General features: G+C 33.4%; 1 protein-coding gene across 2 annotated transcripts; it reads right to left on the reverse strand.

The window, feature by feature from the left end:
- Nucleotides 1-735: 735 nt before the first annotated feature.
- On the reverse strand, nt 736-20311 carry SEPTIN2 (septin 2). Of its 2 annotated transcripts, none has more exons than XM_058188999.1 (13): nt 20184-20311; nt 16446-16475; nt 14953-15076; nt 14471-14557; nt 13691-13814; nt 13113-13247; nt 12252-12369; nt 11810-11911; nt 10427-10572; nt 9136-9219; nt 7016-7073; nt 5719-5831; nt 736-3564 (listed from the first exon to the last, which is right to left on the reverse strand). In XM_058188999.1, exons 2-12 carry the CDS (start codon nt 16452-16454, stop codon nt 5727-5729), a joined length of 1092 nt encoding a protein of 363 aa, XP_058044982.1. In that variant the 5' UTR covers nt 16455-16475; nt 20184-20311; the 3' UTR covers nt 736-3564; nt 5719-5726. The 2 variants fall into 2 exon arrangements, with proteins under 2 accessions (XP_058044982.1, XP_058044980.1); XM_058188997.1 differs by having other exon boundaries at nt 20146-20270.
- Between the last annotated feature and the right edge of the window lie 164 nt (nt 20312-20475).

A 20475-nucleotide genomic window follows, 5' to 3' on the forward strand; every position in this document is an offset into this window, starting at 1 on the left:
AGACAATTGATACTTTTATTAGTAAATATAGAGCTATCTATGGGTGGGGTGTGTGTGCGGTGGCTAATGGTTAGACACTGAGCTTGTTAGCTGGAAATGCAATGCAACAAGGTGAGCTCCTGTTCCTTGCCCCAGCTCCTGCTCACCTAGCAGTTCGAAAGCATACAAATGCAAGTAGATAAATAGGTACCACTTCGGTGGGAAGATCAGTGTGTTCCATGCATCTCAGGATGTTGTCATGCTGGCCATGACCATGGAAATGTCTCTGGATAAGGCTGGCTCCCTTGGCTAAGAAACAGAGGTCAGCACTGCCCCCTACAGTCCGAAATGACTGGGCAGGAGAAACTTTACCTTTATCTGCACTTGGGAAACTCCTCTTTTTATGCAAATATCCAATTATTGTTGAACTAAATATTAGCCTTTAATATCATTAATGACAATACTGGAAGTTCATGTCAATGTTCTGAAACTACTGAAAAGGAAGATGTGATAATAACAGTTGTGAAACAGTGAGGTTCATATGGAACTGAATGTTATTATGTGTATCTTGCCCAACTTCTAAGAGTATCAACATTTTGGTAACACATGTCCTCAGCAAAACAACTGGTTGATGTAAATGTTTCTGTGTAATGAAACATATTATTTTAAGCTTTGTCATCAACAGTTTTTGCAAGAAACTATTTTTAATTAGGCACCATACCAGTTACATCACTTAATATAACCACACACTTCAGATTTGTACGTAACAGTTTAATGGGTTTATTAATAATTTGGGCTAAAATAAGGTACAGAAAATCAATTATAGGTTAATACTGTCTTATACAAAAAAGTAGCCCTTTGAGTACCCCAGTTATAAAAATCCAGTAAAAGTGTTAAAGAATATAACAGTATACTCCTAAAATTGTAATTATATTAGTTCGAAAAACAAAGACAAAAACCATTTGTGATGCTAACCATTTTTCAGGTTCCCAAAACCTTGAGAAATTCATTTTTGTATTCTAGTCTGAATATTCAAAGGTAGCTTAGTTCATGGAAATAGGTACAGATACTGTTATTCCTATATCAGGCACAGACTGGAAAACATCATTCAATCTCATGGAAATACACTGTTAAAAAAAATTAACCTTACTCAAAAGGTACAATTCAAATTAGTAAATTACAGCTGTTCAGGAATTAAGTTTTAGCAGTATGGATTTTGTAAGTGATCATAAAAGCCAAAATTCTTAAAATGTAGCACCACAAGTAAAGACTAAATTACAGTATATAATGAAGGTCTAATTACAGCAAACGATACATGCAGATGTTTAAAAATACTGAGCAATTCTTTAAAGTCAGTTATTGAAAACTAATGTATAGTAGGGTTAGGTTTATACTAGTTATTTGGCACACACATTCACATTTTCACAGGTTTTCAAAATACTAGGAATTTTTCTCCTTGCTATTTAATTATAATTACAGCTTCATACAAATAATACCAAAATCATCCCAGATCTAAAACATTCTAGGTAAACAAGTGTGTTCAAATCTAGTAGCATAATTTAACCCAGGAATATAATCTATATAGGACACAAAAAGATTGTAGGTGTTACTTCTGAACAGAAGAGGTGTTGAACAATTATCATCTTTCTAAGGGGGGGAAGTACTATTGGTGAAAGGTCTTCAGATTAGTATTATATTTTCCAAATAAATTACAAGATCAAAGTGAAATCTTTCTGTGATCCTATTTTTAAACTGAAAATACTGAAAATAAATGGCAGAACAGTTTTACCATATTTATATATCATTCATTACAGACTTCAAGAAATATAATTTGGATTTTATTTTTGAACATAGTAAATACAGATTAAAATATGGACCACATCAGGTTTTTGTTATCTGTGTTTAACAACAATCAAGATGAAAATGCCATAATTACTTTTTTTAATGTTAGAAGCCTGAAGGACATTAGATTAAGTCACTCTAATATTTCCAAGTACAGTATTTATTGGTCAGTATGTATGTACATCATGGGTATACTGAGGTAATCAGGGAGAAGCTAGTTTCTTCCATGATAGATACTTATGATCTTCCTTTATAGAAACACATGCCTCTGGTACAATTTGACCTTGCTTTCTTCAAAAATTAAATACAAATTTGAAAATCTGAAAGAAAAACCTAAAAAAGTCTGAAAAAATAACTGCATTTTTTTTCTAAATTATACTGCTTGTTTTAAACTCACATATGCCACAAAATGCTACACACATGGAACTTACTTGAAAATATTTACTGTATAGCACTGGTAAAGTACAGCAAATAGTCAATGCATAAAGACTGATACATTACTTCATACAGGTAGTTCTCGACTTACAACTGGCCATTTCACAATTGATCAAAGTTACGATGGCCTCGGAAAGGGTGCTTTTCTAAGCCCGTAAAACACTTCCAAACATTGTAAAGTGTAGCACTGCCCCCCAATCACATGACCATATTTCAGATTCTTGGCAGCCTATTCGCAGTTACAACCAGTTTCCAAGCGCCCTCCAATCATGTGAATGCCATCTGCTATCTTTTCTGCTGGGAAACTGGCAGGGAAGTTGCAAGGGGAAGGGACAGAGGGGAGCAACCTCATCCAGCCACCTGTAGCAGCTTTGTACATGCTGGTTGCTTCCATATCCAGCCTGAAGCTCCCTGGGTGGCTGAGTAGCTGGATTGGGAACCAGCTGAAAACTCACAGACATCAGCAGGTTTATGTATCCCTGTGGATCCAAGGCCTCCCTACCTGATGCAGCATCCCCTCATTCTGCTGAATGATCCACATGGTCACTTAACTGTAAATGAATGAGCCAGGATGGTAATCATTGAGGGAAGCAGTTATGTGATGTGTCATTTAACAACTGCTTCACTCAACAAAGATTCCAGGCTCAATTATGGTTGTAGTTCAAGGACTACCTGTATATAAAAAAAGTAGCATTGAAAAAATTTGCAAATATCATTACTTATTTTCTTGTTGGTCAGTCTGCACGCAAAGGTCTCTATTCAAAAAAAAAAATAACATTCCTTTAAGACTTTCTTTAGTCTTTCCTATGAAAACCTTTACAATGACATTTCAAAGAAATAGGCAATACATAAAATTTATAGGATAGGTAACTTAAAGGGACTTTCAATCATGTCAGCTGTAAAAAGGAAATCAGGAAGAATTAAGAATAAGAATTTAAACCATAAATATAATGTGGTTATAATCAATTTATATATTGAGTGCAAAAAAAACCCCCAAGCCCCTCGGTGGCATTAGTCCATAGAATTAGATGAACAACAGGCTAGGGAAAATCTAAACATTTGTGTAGTCTGCATAGTAAAATCAGCTCAATAAAATATTAGTAAATCTTAACAAACTCATATTTCATTTAACATTTTAAAAAGATTAAAGAGACCTTATTTGTTTACAAAATAGAGATTACAACAACTATATATTTGTTTGCTGAATGTTACCAGACCTTCAAAGTCACAGCAGGATAAGTAGTAACTCTCCCCACAAAATAAGCTCTGTGTCTTAAATCTTAAATGATTCCAATTAATGAAAGTTATCTGAAATGATGAAAAGAGAATATTGACAGGTTACATGGTCATGCATACTTTTAAAAAATGAATAATAGTATATTATATTATTATATAATATAATAATATAAAATATAATTGAAAGCAACAATGATAACCAAACTTTTCAATTACAAATCTGGGAAGGAGCAATACCTATACATTCCTCCTACAAATTTTACTAATAAAATAATAATGGCACCATCTCATAGATATATACAATAATGAAAGCTTACAGCGTAAAGATCACAGGGAACCACAAAAGAGTATATTGTTCTAGTCATTTTTCCTCTCTCTTTTTCTGTTAGCCTATGTTAACTCCCTCTTGTTCTTTGCAATCTATTGCTTAAAAAAAGGAAATATCCCCAATTATCTATGCATTTGTTGTTGTTAGTTGTGAAGTCGTGTCCAACCCATCGTGACCCCATGGACAACATTCCTCCAGGCCTTCCTGTCCTCTACCATCCTCTGGAGTCCATAGCTCACACCTACTGCTTCAGTGACTCCATCCAGCCACCTCATTCTCTGTCGTTCCCCTTCTTCTTTTTCCCCCAATCTTTCCCAGCATTAGGCTCTTCTCCAGTGAGTCCTTCCTTCTCATTAAGTGGCCAAAGTATTTCTTCATCTTCAGGATCTGACCTTCTAAGGAGCAGTCAGGGTTGATCTCCTCTAGGACTGACTTGTTTGTTCACCTTGCAGTCCATGGGACTCGCAGGAGTCTTCTCCAGCACCATAGTCCAAAGGCCTCAATTCTTTGGCGCTCAGCCTTTCTTATGATCCAACTTTCACAGCCATACATTGCAACTGGGAAAACCATAGCCTTGACTATACGCACTTTTGTTTTCAGAGTGATGTCTCTGCTTTTTAGTACACTGTCTAGATTTGCCATAGCTTTCCTCCCCAGGAGCAAGCGTTTTTTAATTTCTTGGCTGCAGTCCCCATCTGCGGTGATCTTGGAGCCCAGGAAAATAAAATCTGTCACTACCTCCATTTCTTCCCCATCTATCTGCCAGGAATTGAGAGGACTGGATGCCATGATCTTAGTTTTCTTAATGTCTTAATGAGTTTCAAGCCAACTTTTGCACTCTCCTTCTTCACCCGCATCAAGTTCCTCTTTGCTTTCTGCCATTAGAGTGGTATCATCTGCATATCTGACGTTGTTGATATTTCTCCCAGCAATCTTAATTCCAACTTTTGATTCATCTAGCCCTGCCTTTCTCATGATGTGCTGTATTTCCTCAGCTATCGTGCCAGCATGTAATATAGTTTAACTTCCCTTCCTCACTTTTAAAGAACCAAAACAAAACATAGAATGATACAGGGAAGAGAGCAGGGAAGGCTTTTTTTCCCTAAATGATCAAGCAAGTAATGAACTACAACATTTAACACAGCATACAGGTAGTCCTAGCTTAATGACCAATCACTTAATGATCAGTCAAAGTTACAAGCTACTTCTAGTTCCACAGTTCTGGGGGCCATACTACCTCAACTTTTCCCCCACGGTCCTGTGATCACATTTGGGGCACTTGATAACCAGCTTGCATTTATAGCCATTTGCAGTGTCCTGCAGTTACAAGACCATGATTTTCTGTGTTTTTGTTGGTTTTCAACATTCACTTCCCATTTCCAGCAAAAACAAACATCCATTGAAAAAATGGACTTATTTAATAGCTGCCACATTTGCTCAATGACTGTGATATATGCTTAATAATTACAGTGTAAGGTTAATGACAACCACAAAAAAGGTCATAAAAACAGAAAATGGACAAATACTATCTCATTTTACTTGATTTTAAAAGCTACTCTTCCCCTGAAGAACAGGATATAGCATACAGTGAGCATTAGTAATTGTATGCTGTCCAAACATTTGCAAAGTTGATTTGAGAATTGGTTCTTTAGTCTATTAATATATGCATTTTTAATTTTTTAAACTTAAGCTTTATGGCAAATAGACAACTGTAGCACTTGAATGAATGAGCAAATAATTAAATAAATGGATTCCTTTTTGTTTCAGAATGAAGTATTTATGTCCCTCTTAAAGTTATTTATCTAAAAGTCAAAATCATGATAAAAAGATCAAATCTGTATTACTATAATTTTCAAAGCAATATTTTATACATAGTTTTAATATAAAAGTGTTCTTACCAAATAATTCAAACTTTGTACCCATGAGTTGCACTGCTATCTCCTTCACCTCCCTGCCTTTGCATCTGCATCTGTGCCTGCATCCTTGCAATCATTTCCTGCATGCGGCGAAGCTAAAACAAAGAATATCATTTCTACATTGGCTAGAATTCCTCCAACTAACGGAGTGCTTTAGCAGCTTACAACACAAACATTAAACCAGAATATCACCAATTTAAAAAAACAACAGATTTCATATACCTTTCATCTAAAACTATGGTTCTTTTGTAGTACCGGTATGTGATAATGGTATCATAAGGCCAAATTCTTTCTCCACCTTTATCCTCTACTCCCCCCAACTGATGTGCAGTACAGGTAAGAAACCTATGCCTCTCCAGATATTTTTGAATTATAGACACCATCATATCCCACAGTGGAGACATTAGTTATAGATGCTGAGGACTAGAATTCAGCAATTTTCCAGTTTCTGGTTCAGTTTTTACATTTTTACTATGATGCTTAAACAAATTCTATAGAGCTCAATGGATTCAATTCACATGAATTAACATCAAGGCCATCATGAAATAAGGCTTTATTTCATTACACAAATCTAAGAGATACAAAACAGATCAATTATACTGGCAGGCAACAATAAACCATAGTTTGAATGACAAAATTCAGTGATATCTAAATCCAAATAAAAACTGGGAATGAAATCTCTTTTGAACTGAAAGGCTGCAATAAACTGATTTTAAGTCACCAGTATCAATTTAAAATTCTGTGTTTTGTATACCTGAAGAATTACCAAATGATAATCAAGTTTCTTTCAAGTATATTTTTAATTCTATAGTTACATGAGATTACTTTCCCATTGCTACTATATAAATCTAATCTACATAAGATTCATGATCTTCTGACAAAATACATAAATTCAGTTTTAACTTGGAAAACAGTCATACTAGATCACATCAAATTAGGGCTCCCTTTGAATCTGGGTTAAGCCATACAGGTTCATTTGCCTCTCCTTTCTCACTAATTATAAATCAATGAATGGCTGTAATTGTTTTAATTTTAAATTTATGGCCCCTGCAAAAGGATACCTTTCAGAGAATTCAGATTGAGAAGTGTTTGTGCTAGATGCCTTTAAAATTTTAATCTTTCCTTAGAAAAGCTTACTAATAACTTTGTAATTTCTTGGCAAAATCCTGCTGAGTAATATTCTGTCCCTATGGTGTAGGAATTCAGAAATGTTTATGAATATCACATGATTTGAAGATCCAAAATACAATATATATATATTTTTAAATGAAGTCCTTACTTCTGCTTCCTTTTCAAGCAAGATTTGATCTTTATTAACGTCTTCATCTTCCACTTTTCTACATTTAGGAGAGGAAAAAAAGGCTTAGAAACATACAGCAATAGCTTCTTAAAAGCAGCAACTTCTTACAAAGAAATTTAATTCAAACATGTAGTTATAGCTAAATACTGTTTTGCATCTGATAGTATTTAACTACTAATGACCAGTATTTTTAAAATGCAGATCCAATGGTAGTAAAAGAAAAAAGAGGATTATTTGAGTAGTTATTACTATACTGTATATATTTCCTAGGTGATGGGATTTTCTTTTCTTTATTAAATTTATATGCTATCTATTTCATTCTACAAAGAAATCTGCCAAAGGAATGTTGGTTTACAATGAAATCTCTAATTTAGAGATACTAGCTACACAGAATAGCATGGGAATGCTTAGAGTAGAGAAATCAGTGTATGACTGTATCAAAACTGACTGGACTTGTTTCTTTACTGATAGCAGAAAATTCTGGTATGGGTATTAAGGCTAGTAACCTTTAATAGTCATCTGTGATGAACATGAGAAGAGCACAACTTGGAAAGAAAGAAGAATAGACAAAGAGCATGAATTCATCAATGAAACATTACAAAGCCGAGTGTTTCTAATATTAAGTGAAAGAGTAAGAATGTTGTACATGTAAATGAACGTGGATCAATTTTGGGAAACAGAATTGAGGAATATATGCCTAAATTATGGAAGTAATATAGGTTCAATAATTAATAAAAGGATTATTACACTGTAAGTCAGAAAATGAAATTATATTTAAATTATGAAAACAGAAATTAATATATTAATGAAGGTAAATCTTACTTTCTACATTTGTTTCAGGTACAAGTATATATGCACCTCGCTTGAGTAGTGATAATGAAAGAACCAGAGATGTGATTTGTATATAGATGTCTTCCTGAGGAACAAAACTATTCTATTAGGTAACACAAACAGATAGATGGGAATGAGGTAGGAAAATATAGCAAAAATTATTAGAGCATTCAAACACTTCAAAATGAAAAAGTATAGGTATTGTTTGAGAATATTTGTTTAGAAAAAGATCCATTTTGAGTATGTGGTTTATAATGTGTGGTTTAAGTATAAGTCTATTTAAGTGAATATACAACAAAGGAATGACTTTAAAAGCTTGACTAATTTGATTGTAATAAGAGTGACTGAAGACTAAAAGATTAACGGTTTGCAATGAAGGACTGACTACTATTGGGCAGGGTCAGGAATTGGTCTTAGGAAAAATATAGGTGTGTAAAAATGAAACAAAAGAAATTCAAATATAAGTAGAATGATTACAGGAAGCAAAAGTTCAAAACATATATGAAAAAATATTAGGAGATAGCAGCTGCATGAAAGAGAATGAAAACTTGCAAAATGCCACAGAATGAAAATAAAAAAGATAATTGCTAGAACAACAAAGTGAAAGAAGCATATAAAAAAACTGAATATATGAAAAAAAAATAAAGATGAAAAATTCTGTATACTGTATACACAGAGAAAAAGTTGCAAAAAAAAAGACCAGTAAATGAGAACAAGGAACAGTTAAAAGTGGAACAGAAAACACAGTGATTTTGATCCAAATAAAATAGTATTTTGAAACTGGGGAAAGGGCTAACAAAGAATCTCCAACAGAATGAACTCAAAAAAAAAATACTGAATGCTGGAATAACATTTTAGAATGGTTGGGGAAAAAGTAAAATGTTAAAGTGGAATTAAAAAAATACTTTTAATCTTAGAATGTTAAGAAAATTGATGAAAAGGGAAGCCATTAATACAATGAGAATATTGAAAAATATCATAGCTTCAAGTTTAAATGGCATAACTCGAGAAACATTAAAATATGGATGAAGTTTACATACAACATGTTTAACACGTGTGAAAATTGCATCTGTTCCTAATAATTGAAAGAATGCTTTTACTGACCCTTTACAGAAAAAAAGATAATAGGAAAAATACACCCCAATACATTAATTGTTAGGTATGCTTGGAAAGTATTTGACATCTATTCAAAATGGTAGCAATTAAAACGTGACAAGAAAACCTGAAATATAATGGAACCATAGACCATTTAGTAAGAGATACTTTACCTGCCACCCTTTTTAAGTCTTTCAGAACGGAAGTTCTCATAATGAAGATCTTGAGTCACTTCTTGAAGATCCTGCATATGAGTGCTGGAATGACAAAAAAAACCTATGGTATAATAATTATTTAATACAGCTCAACAAATTTTATTTTAATCCTTAAATAAAATGAACACCATGAAGGGACATTTTATCATGAGTGATGGACATAGAAAACTAAAAAAAAAAATGGATCCAAATAAATACTTTGAGAGAGGCAATTTGAAAGATTAATATTTAATTTAAGCCACAACTTTTCATTTCAAGACTAACAAGCAAATAGAAAACAGTCACAGAAGATTATTTCAATATATGATCACAGCAGCCAGATTACTCTATGCATAGAGATGAAAAGATTTGACATTATCTATTATTAGTAGGTGAATTGAATAGATTTTGTTGAAATGGATAAATTAATTTCGTTACAGAAAAGGCATTTTCTACATTTATTGCTGATTACCAGCCTGTTATAGACTTTTGTGTAAAAATCAAAAGAATGAAATTGTGATTTATGGTTTTGATATTTATAGAAAGAACAAAATTATGTAATTTTAGAGGTCAAAATATATTTGTCCTTATATCTGCTGTGAAGAATAACTGAACCATTGTTTTGTCTTTTTCTATTTTTAACTTTCTTTCCTTTTCTTACACTTTTTTCTTTTTCTTTTATTGCTTTGGTTTCCTTGTTTACTTCTATTAACCTTTTACTTTCTTATTTAAAAGTTTTAATAAAAATTATACTCATGAAAATGATATTGGAGGATGAGGGGAAGAGATGCTTTTTAAGAAACAATTAGACAAGAAAGGGTGGAGTCCCTTGTGACTTAAGAGAGGAAGAAATTTGGGAAAGACCTGTCTTATTGATTGGGCAGTTAAAAGTGGCGGTGGGAGATTTCTACCTTCAGCCTTGCAAGATTCTATCAATGCAGCCTTACAATAAAATGGAATTATTTGCCTCTAATTTTATTTCTGGTCTGGTTTACCTGGAAAAGTTGATACGTGAAGTCTAACTTAAGAGACTGTGGGTGATTCACTTGGTAGTAAAAAAGGTTGTAAAAGTGGCCACAGTCACATAGTGCCTCACTTCACAATCACATTCCTTGACAATTTATTTTCCAGTCCCTACTGCGGTTGTAAGTTAAAAAACTGTCTGTATCTCCTGTTTAACAGTTCAACAATGATTTTGTTTTGTATTGTGTGGGAGATAAAAATAAGGTGAACAATGACCAAAGAACAGGAATAAATGCACTTTACTTACATCAGCATGGTTCTTAGTTTTAAGAAGTCATTATGTTCTGGATTTTCCACTTCAACAACACCCCAGGGATAAAGACGACCTCTAACTTTTTTACCCTTAGCTTCAATTAATTGATTTGATCCCACAACACAAAATGGAATGCTGGTCTGGAATTGAAGAGAAAAATAATCTTACAATCTCACTGTGCTTTGCAATTAGAAGTTTGATAACAATCAACACTAATTTAAATTTCTGAAAAGAAAGTCACGTATTTATCAAAAACATAAGACATGCCATTGACTAGAAACTCCTTATGGAGTTTTTGCATAAAACAACAAAAATGTGCTTATGATTTCGTTTTGATGATTAGACAAATCAGATTATAGACAGAAGATTTATGTTGTAACCATAGAGTAAGAGGTAAGTTTATAACTGTACTTACAACCGCTGTAAAGATCAGAAGCTATTTCTTTGTATCTTTTTTCTTTTCTATTTACTTTACTTTATTTTCATTTTGATTTATTTCTTTTTCTTATATTAGCTTTTATCTTCCTTTTTAAATACTTTTAAATAAGATACATAACCTCTTGTATCCTATCATTATCCAATTAAACATTTCTTGCCTAACCTTACTGCTTTCATCTTTTCTTCACAATGATTTCTAATAAAAATTCTGCTGGTTACATTCATTATCTTCTGTTGCCATCATCTAATCCAGTGGTTCTCAAACTTTTTTTGGCCATGCCCCACTTAAGCATCTCTAAAATCCTGCCACACACACACACACACACACACAGAGAGGGGGGGGAGAGAATTCTTACTATTCAAAAAGTGAACTCCTACTCACGGGAAGGAAACCTAAAAGGCCGTTAACTTGGTTTAAACAAGGTTCCAAATTGCCCCCATTAAAAATCAAATTGCCCTCCTGTGGGGCATGGGCTCCACGTTGGGAACCACTGATCTAACTCTAATGCTTCTGTTAAGTTTCTGTTATTGCCCCCTTGCATTCCTCTTCTATACTTTTAATTGCTAAAATTTACACTGTCAAAAATGAAACTCTCATTTTCACTTGAACCTTGGCCTTATATCTCTCCATGTGTTGCCTGCAGTGCTAACTGAAAGTAAGGTGCAAAGAAACCAAATTAAAAAAAGGAATTCTTGCTACAAATTCCTGCTCCATACTCTCATTCTGAACGCAAGATATAAAAAAAATTGCAATAAAATTTGCATGACAAAGCATTTTCCAATCCAGAGATCAAAACTCCCTTTTATATGAAGAATTCTCTTCCTTCTGAGATTAGAAACAGATTAAAGATACTAGCTTTGATAAGCAAAAATAAAAATTTCTAGAAATTAAATAAGATGACAGGATAAACTAATTCTGACTTAACAAATTGTCCTTACTTTCAAAAGCCTGGTTTGTTCCTTAAAATCTTCATCTTCATCTGATTCCGCATCGGGTAAGTGATAAATCTTGATGCTATGTTCTTCAATTTCATCCAAAATCTGACCCCAAAGGACAGTAAGATATAAATAAAACATGGGCTGAGATTCAACATCTGCAAAATCAACAGGGATTTTTTGCTTGCTTTTTATATATGTTTTCCCCACATACACCCAAACAGCTTCTGAAGGACCGGAAACCATACCTCCAGAATTACACATTGTACAAAGTGCTGCAGTTGGAAAAGCCAGCAATTATTCCCCTTCACTTCAAAATGTTAAAGCTTTACACACTACCTAAAAATTCACAATGTTCATTAGATTCTGACCAAAGGCCTATTATGCACAATATATGAATCATGATTTTCTTTATGCTATGCTTAAATTAAAGAAAAAAACTCACCCTTTTCTTCAATCTTTCCCGCTCTTTCAGCGTAAGGGTATCAGCTTTTGCAATCACAGGCACAATATTCACTTTGTTGTGTATAGCTTTCATGAATTCAACATCTAAAGGCTTGAGACTAAAAATACAGATTATGACTTCCTAATATTTAGACTCCTATTTCTTTCACAAACTAAAAATCAATAGAAGCAGTTAACATAAAACTTAAACATTTCTAAAAAAATTCAGATTCTCAGATCAAATGACTCGTTTGTTTATGTCAAGGAACAATATGCATTATTGTAAAACATATCTCATTTTTAAAAATGTAACTCTATAAAAATGTCGCGATGGGTCGGACACGACTTCGCAACTAACAGCAACAACAAACTCTTGTGAGTTTGTGATCTTGGCTATCATCTTAAGTATACCAAGCCACATGGGCATCCCCTGCAAAACTATGGGTGGCAACATATTCTGTCCAACATGCCATAAATAAAACCAAAGCCCAATTTTATACCAAACAAATTCAAACAACTTGATGCAAATTTTAGGTTTTTAAGCTAAAGACAACTTGCAAGTAGATACATTATTAGTTATACATCTTCCTCCCAGCTAGGAAATGCATACTGTGTATTCACATGCACGCATGCAAAATGTATAAACTTATATATGGGCATAGAAGGATGATTTGTAAAGGTGGGAAGAGAGAGAAGTATAGTAAAGGGTTTCATGTAAAGTAGATTTAGCTATATTTCATTTTAATTTCATGCTTTAATTTTGACTTTCTATTTTTAATCCTTTTCTACACTAGCATCACTTTTGATCCCTTATAAACTGCCTTTTTGGAATTGAATCCAAAGCACTATTCATAGTACTTACCCATGCCCAAATGGTGAGATAAAATAGAAGCAGCAATGAACTCGGTTATCCACAATATGCCGTCTATTCAAGCCACTTTCATCATGAAGATAACGTTCAAACTGCTCATCAATATAGGAAATAATGGTCCTGAAACTATTACAACAAATATGAAACATCATTGTTTAAATGTTCATTATCAGAGATGCTTTATACTTGTTGTTTAAACCTAAGGAAATAATGATGTTTAAAAATAACAATTCCATAAACTAACTGAATTGTTGTCAAAAGAAATGAACTATATGTATAATACAGAAAGAAATAAGAAGGCATTAAAATGTTTTATAATAATCCAAATCCCAACACTTTACAAGACTTTCTGTTTTCTATAGAGTTTTGGTTGTTAACTGTTCATCCATGAATGGTATCGTTCTTATTCTACATATATCCCATTAATCTGGAGACTTTACAGAAAAACATATGAAATATGTAATTAAATTTAGCAATTCTTAACATTAAAGCTAAGAATTATAAACAATATAACTGTTTATATTATTATATTCTGTTTAAATAATTTAACACATCTACTGAATACATACCAATCCCGACAATTAATAGCATCACCATATCCCGGTGTATCTACTACAGTCAGACGAAGCTTTACACCTCTTTCCTCAATTTCAACTGTTGAGGCCTCAATCTGTACAGTTCTTTCAATTTTTTCTAGGAAAGGAACAAAACTGGATTTCAGAAGATTGTTGACATCAAGCCTTTATGGCAGGATCAGGAATTAATTATTCTCAGTTGATATCTGATTAAGATATACCTCATAGACAAATCACTTGTGATGCTGCAACCTAATACATATTTTCAGTTATAAATTATGCCATAGAATTATAAAGCCGAAATGTTCCAAGGCAATCTAATTCAAATACATGGATATTACTCCACATTTGACAAACTTATCTGATTTAGACTGGAACACGGTTTGAGGTGAATGATTTTCTAATAATCCAATATATGTAGCTGATAAAAAGAAAAACATCCTACAATTGAAACAGCAAAAAGATCAAGTTTTGTGCTGCAAGAAAAACTAATTGCAAAATATAGATCAGGTGGCAGATTTCACCAAAATTGCAATATACTTTGATTTCTATACTTTAAAGAATCATAAACACCTTTTTTGAAAGATGTTTTTTACAATGAATACATTTGTGATTGTATAGAGAAAATTATGGATAATAAAAATGGACGAACAATTTCTAAAACTACACCCCCCAAAAACTTCACATAATTTTTTTTCATTAGAATCCATTTAATTTTTCTATTGCAATGTAAAGATCCAAAAGACAGTACTGAAAGGACAAAGTTAAGCTTACCAGCTGCTCCTGGGATTATCCTTTCTGGGTAGAGATCTGTTAAGAACAAGCTGTTTATTAGAGTTGATTTTCCCAATCCAGATTCACCTATTAAACAATATAAAATACAGTTAGAAACAAGCTTAATCACAAATAATTACCTTAACTATTTAAATAGACTATTATTATTATTCACTGAAATTCTGCATTGAAGCCCATATTTAGTGTTTAGATTTAGGAATTTAAAAACCAAAACCTTTTTGATTATAGATCTAAATTTCTGAATGATCAATTATAGACCATATGATGAATTCTTTATGTAATAGGCTCTATGATGCAGTTCTTTGAAAAATTTATCATTCTGAAATATTGATGCATCAATTAAACAGAATCTACCGCAAGCAATTTTTACAAATTAAGAGTACATTTTACTACAACAATTGAACTGGCATCCTGAAGGGTAATAGTGCAAGTATCAATTTAAAAAATTGTAATAATCTTACCAACTACCATAAGGGTAAATTCGAAGCCTTTTTTCACAGACTTCCGATGAACCTGGTTTGGAAGGTTTGCAAATCCAACATAACCAGGGGTTTCTGGATTTGCAAACTTTTCAGCAGGCTGTTGCTGAAAAGAAAAATAGAATACTGAAATTAAATAAAATTGTACAATTATTTTTGTAAAATTATTGAGGAAATGGTTAAAATTACAGATTCACTGAATTTAGTCATTTGGTGTTATTTGAAAAGTATAGTTCAATAATTGTTTTAGAATTAGTAATTAATAATAAGCTATTAGAAGAAATGGTTAAAGTTACAGGAGGTCGGATTAGAAGATCTCCAAGGTCCCTTTCAACTCTGTTGTTCTATATTCTATTTTGACTTTGCACAACCATTATTGACTCAAATCTGATGTTCCATTTATTTCACATTGATTTCTGAAAATAGAACTTATTGTGAATCATGTCCTAGGAAATATTTAAGTATAACAGAAACATGATTTTAGATTCTGATTAACTTGGTAAAAATAGATTAGTCTTGACATTTCTGAAATGAGTCTATTTTTATTATACAATATAAACAAATTATATATTAAATTCAGGGATACACAGAGTACTGAATTTATTATCTTTAAGAAAAATGAGCATTTTATAGGAAAAGAGCAGTCAGAGCTAGAGGTTGTTGTTAAATGTACCATCAGTTTAGAGTCCCTGAGTTGCCATAAGCAATCCAAATCCAGCCCCCTTGAATTCTGTTGACTGTTATCTACCACCAATTTAGTGCTGACCATTAATTGATCAGATTCTTTTATAACTGTAGCTCAGATTTATGAACAATAAATCTGAGCTACAGTTCAAGCAAGGGTCCTGATCCTTTTCTCCTGATACTGTTAAAATTAATGATCTGGCTCAACTGCTTGAATGCAGATTTAATATAAAAAAGTATTTTAATTGGAATTGTATCAAAAATATCATATACAAAAATGTGAAGATTTAAAAAGCATTTATTTTCTGATTTTTGTTTCCTAACAATCAACTGCTAAAGAAATTCAACCATTATTAAATAATCTTCACTAGCATATTAATCACATTCTTTTAAAAATGTATCACCTGTAAAGCTAATGAATTTAAAAAACATGTGTTCTTTCAACTAAAAGTTTTTTGCTTGCCACATTAGCAAATATATTTCTTTTATTGCCAGTGTAATAAATGAAACTAGTAGACTGTAGCAATATTAAATAAATGCATCCATGAATACATGAATCGTCATAAGATGAAAAATTAGTTTTTTAAATATTTTCTTGCATAAATATTAATTATAAAAATATTTAATCTAATCTATTAATTATAAAAACCTACATCTCATATTAATACAATTCACATGCTCTAAAATAATGAAATTATAGAATATAAACTACAATTTATGTATACAAATTGTCTATTATATGTAGAAATCAACAAATTACTTTGTTACTCATTAACAAAGGCATTTCTTACCTTAGACATGTTTCTGTAGATTCGCACAAGCTAAAAAAAGCCCAAAGTAATATATTGTTAGAAAAGACATTATGTCTTATGATCAAGTTAGATTTGTACAGCAAATATACATACATAGATATACTTATATGGAAATAAAGCTAGTGAACTCTAAGTGATTCATTTGTTGTAAAATATACAAATTAGATTCTAGCCCATCATTCTCTTAGATAAAGGGGAAAAAAAAGACCTGATTTTTAAATCTATAATCAGAACTGCAGAAGCTGTGAACTGAGGCTGGAAAACTTCCCGGCAAACCTACAATTAATTTACTAAAATCTGTAGGAAGTTCAGGAAAATTGAAGCAGAATAATATTTCAGATAACATGATTTCTGGGGAAAAAAGAAAAGAATGCATAGCAGAAATTGTCTTATTTTTTCTTTCTGTGTGGTATAAATGTATTCCTCTGTAAAAATTAAGATATTATTTTACAATAAATTTATTTTAGACTTGAAGCATATCTGCATGAGGATATTCTTTCTTTAAAATCCTATAATCTCTGTCTCTCTCCTTAGCAGTAATGCTCTATTTGTAATACACGTGAGACATCTTGTGACCTGCTGGTAGCATTACATTTTCTAATTTTTTTTTTAAAAGTCAAGCTACAGATCTTTTCTAAACAGCCCTGTATTTATGAATGAAAGCAAATATACATGTCCCATGATAATGTTGCTGAATCCAAACTGGGTCTATCTCTAGGACCAGAGGTCTTCCGAGCTTTTGGACCCATGCCCATCTTCAGGGAACTTCTCTTTAGCAAAGTGTATCCCCAAAAGCTCCCAGAGAGTAGTTCCCTGAAGATGGGCTCCAAAGGTTTAGACTACGCCTCTGGCCCCGTAACTGGACCTGATCCTGCAGCTCTGTTTCAACACTTTTCTCTACAGAAAGATTGCAGTTTGAATATTTAAAGGAGAAATATTTTTCGTGTTTTACATAAAGCTTATTTTTAACTTGTAAGACTGGTCTATCTTCCATGAATGCTCTGTGATATGATCAGTAAGTTGCATTAATTTTTCTTATTATTTTTTACTTTTAATCACCAGAATGGCAGCACAGAGCCTCATCTCTCTCACAATGAAGGCTAGGTGACGAATAGCAGGTGAGACATCCCTATGATGGTAGCAGTAACTTACAAACTACTATCTTAAGGCAAAGGATAGGGCTAGAATATGAAGACCAAAAAATCTTTGAATGTAAGAAAAGTAAATAGTAAAGAATATGTATCTCTTGCATGCCTATCAAAATATGACAAAGGATACAATAGAACTGAATGAAAATGGCCTGATTTCATCAGGTAGAGCTAATGAAGACAGCATGCAAGTGAAGATATAAGTTTAATTATGAAAGAAAGAACAATGTATTGGTGTCATCCAGGTTGTTCTGGGTGTATATTAATGCAGGAATCCAATGATAATATTTGCAGAACCGAAGGTGATTTTTATTTTATATTATAGAGGGGAAATAAATTGTTACACGACAAAAATGGATGTGGGGCAGGGGGGATGAGATGAGAATACAGAAAAAATGTCTGAGCCATTCTGTGATGAAAGAGAATAAGAATTGTGACTATTTGGCGAGTATCTACATAGAGGAATATATTTTGAATACATAAGTCTATTCATGTCTACATACAGCAAAGAAATCAGTACTATTTAAAAGTAATACTTCATTTTTATAATGAAAAACTGAGTGAATAAGTGAACTAACAAAGGTAGTTTCTGAACAGGCTATTTCTTTTGTAGGGTCAAGAGAGAACCTTGAGAAAAAAAAATGTATGTGGAAAAAAGCGAAGAGTACAACCAAAACAATAGCAAAAGGCGGTATTAAGTAACCTACTAAAAATTAGAAGGTAGATTAATCACCTAGTAGAATGAATGGAAAAATTATATAATGAATCTGTCTGAAGCAGTGTTACAGAAACAAGTGGAATTAAATTGATGGGAAATATTAAAAATGATGTTGGGTGTGATGAAGGCTCTGGATGAGAAAAATACGATTGCTAGAAAAAAAACAGAATGAATAATATATTATTCATAATATATTTATAGGGAGGAAAAGTTAATTTTAAAGAATTAGTTAAGGACAGCAAAAACAGGACTACAAAAGGCATAGCCATTGGAGATCCATTTTGATAGAAATAGAACCCAAATGTTACAGTGATTGTTAGATTTTATTATATAGAATAATAGGCCCATTTTTTAAAATATAAGTAATATTATATGTCAGTTCTTTAAACTGAAAAGCATACCGAGAACAAAGAGCAAAAAGGATATCAGTTATTAAAGTCAGATTTTCAGTATATATCTTTAAATGGCAAATCTACTAATTGTTCAAAACAGAAGTACTTAATAAAAAATTGAGGGAGTAAAATTAAGATATGAAGCATTGTGAAAATCAGCCTGAATACAATCAGTCATTCCAGATTTCTTTACCAAGAGAGAGCCAGAGAAAGAAATCATCTGACAAAGGGTTCCTATACAACAGAACGGACAAAGGAAGCCTTTGAGAGGTGATTTTCTTCCTTAAAAAAACTGTAATGCAGGAAACAACAGTCCAGCGCCAGATATAGAAACTATACTCTGCTACAGAGAATTTTTCTAAAGTATCAGGATATTCGGCACAAAAGGAATAAATGGGGAACAGAGAAAATCCTAATCCAGTATTATTATTATTATTGGAAATTAATTTTGCATGATCTGTAGGAACCACATTGATGTTTTCAAATGCTGGAAAAGAAAGATGCCTTAAGTTGTAAAATAAATATAATAAAGATTTCTTTGCTTAGGAATAGTCTAGGAAAACATCAACAATTCTATTCTATTCAAAAAACCACAAAACCATCTCCAATGTAAGAAAGAGAACCAGTATCTTTCTTCTCAGAGAGGTAGACACCCTAACATGTCAAGCCAGGAATGTCACTTAAAAGCAATTTAAAATTAAGCAATTTCTGCTTCCTCTTCTCCCCACGCATTTTAAAGTCTTTGCCTCTTTTCCACTTCTAACAGACTCTTTTGCATCCAGGTGACTTTTTAGATGCATGAAATCCAAACTATCATGACTGTGGCGGGGTGTGTGTGTGGGGCGGGGGGGGGGGAACAATAGATCAAAATCCGATTCATCGGAATCCTTTAACATTTCTTAAGACGGGGTGGGAGGGTCCTCCAGCCAGGCACCCGAGAAATATTTTTTTTTCTTTCAACACCCAGCTTCCCTTCAACACACTTTGTTGGGAGTCCAAGATGGAGCGGCGGAAATTAAGCGGTTCAAATCGTCCCCTTCCTCCCCCTCGACTTTTTCCTATTATATATATAAATATTGAGAGGCGGGATCCGTTTCCTAATCGTCCCCTGAAAACTGCGGAATGCACTGACTCGCTAACCCGCTTGGACGAAATAACGCCCGTTACACCACGGCCTCCCCACCCGATTTTCCTCGCCCTTCCTTCCCTCCGCCCCCTTTTCCTTTATTGCCCACCCAGGAATGGCAAGAACGGCGGCTTTAGAGGATGGGGAAAATGAGGGGGGGGAGAATGCAAAGTAGGGAGTCGGACGAGCAGAAGCCGTCTGCTTAGAAAAAGCAGGAATGGTCCCCGCTCCCCGTTTCTCTCAGAATAAAAAAAAACTGCGGCCACTGTCACCACCGTATATCCCTACAAGTTACCCAGTTCAAGAGAAATCGCACAGCAGGAGATGCCGCACCTGGGAGCCGCCCCAAAGTCGATCCTAAGTTGCTGCCGCCGCCGCCGCAATCACCGAACCCGCCCAACCGCTTCACAGGGTCCCGCAACGCATGCGCATGCTTGCCTCGCTTCACAAACGCATCTCCACTCAGCTCACGAGGCAAAATCATTTCTCCTCCCCCTTAAAAAGCCTTCACGGCTTCGCGCGCGACAAAAAAACGTCAAGGCTGCTGGTAACAAAAGCGCGTGCGCTACCCTCCTGCTAACACGTCATCTCTTCCGGTTGCTATAGTGATGTTTTAAAAAAAGGC

Source organism: Ahaetulla prasina, chromosome 6 (assembly GCF_028640845.1).
Source record: "Ahaetulla prasina isolate Xishuangbanna chromosome 6, ASM2864084v1, whole genome shotgun sequence".
Classification (NCBI taxonomy): domain Eukaryota; kingdom Metazoa; phylum Chordata; class Lepidosauria; order Squamata; family Colubridae; genus Ahaetulla; species Ahaetulla prasina.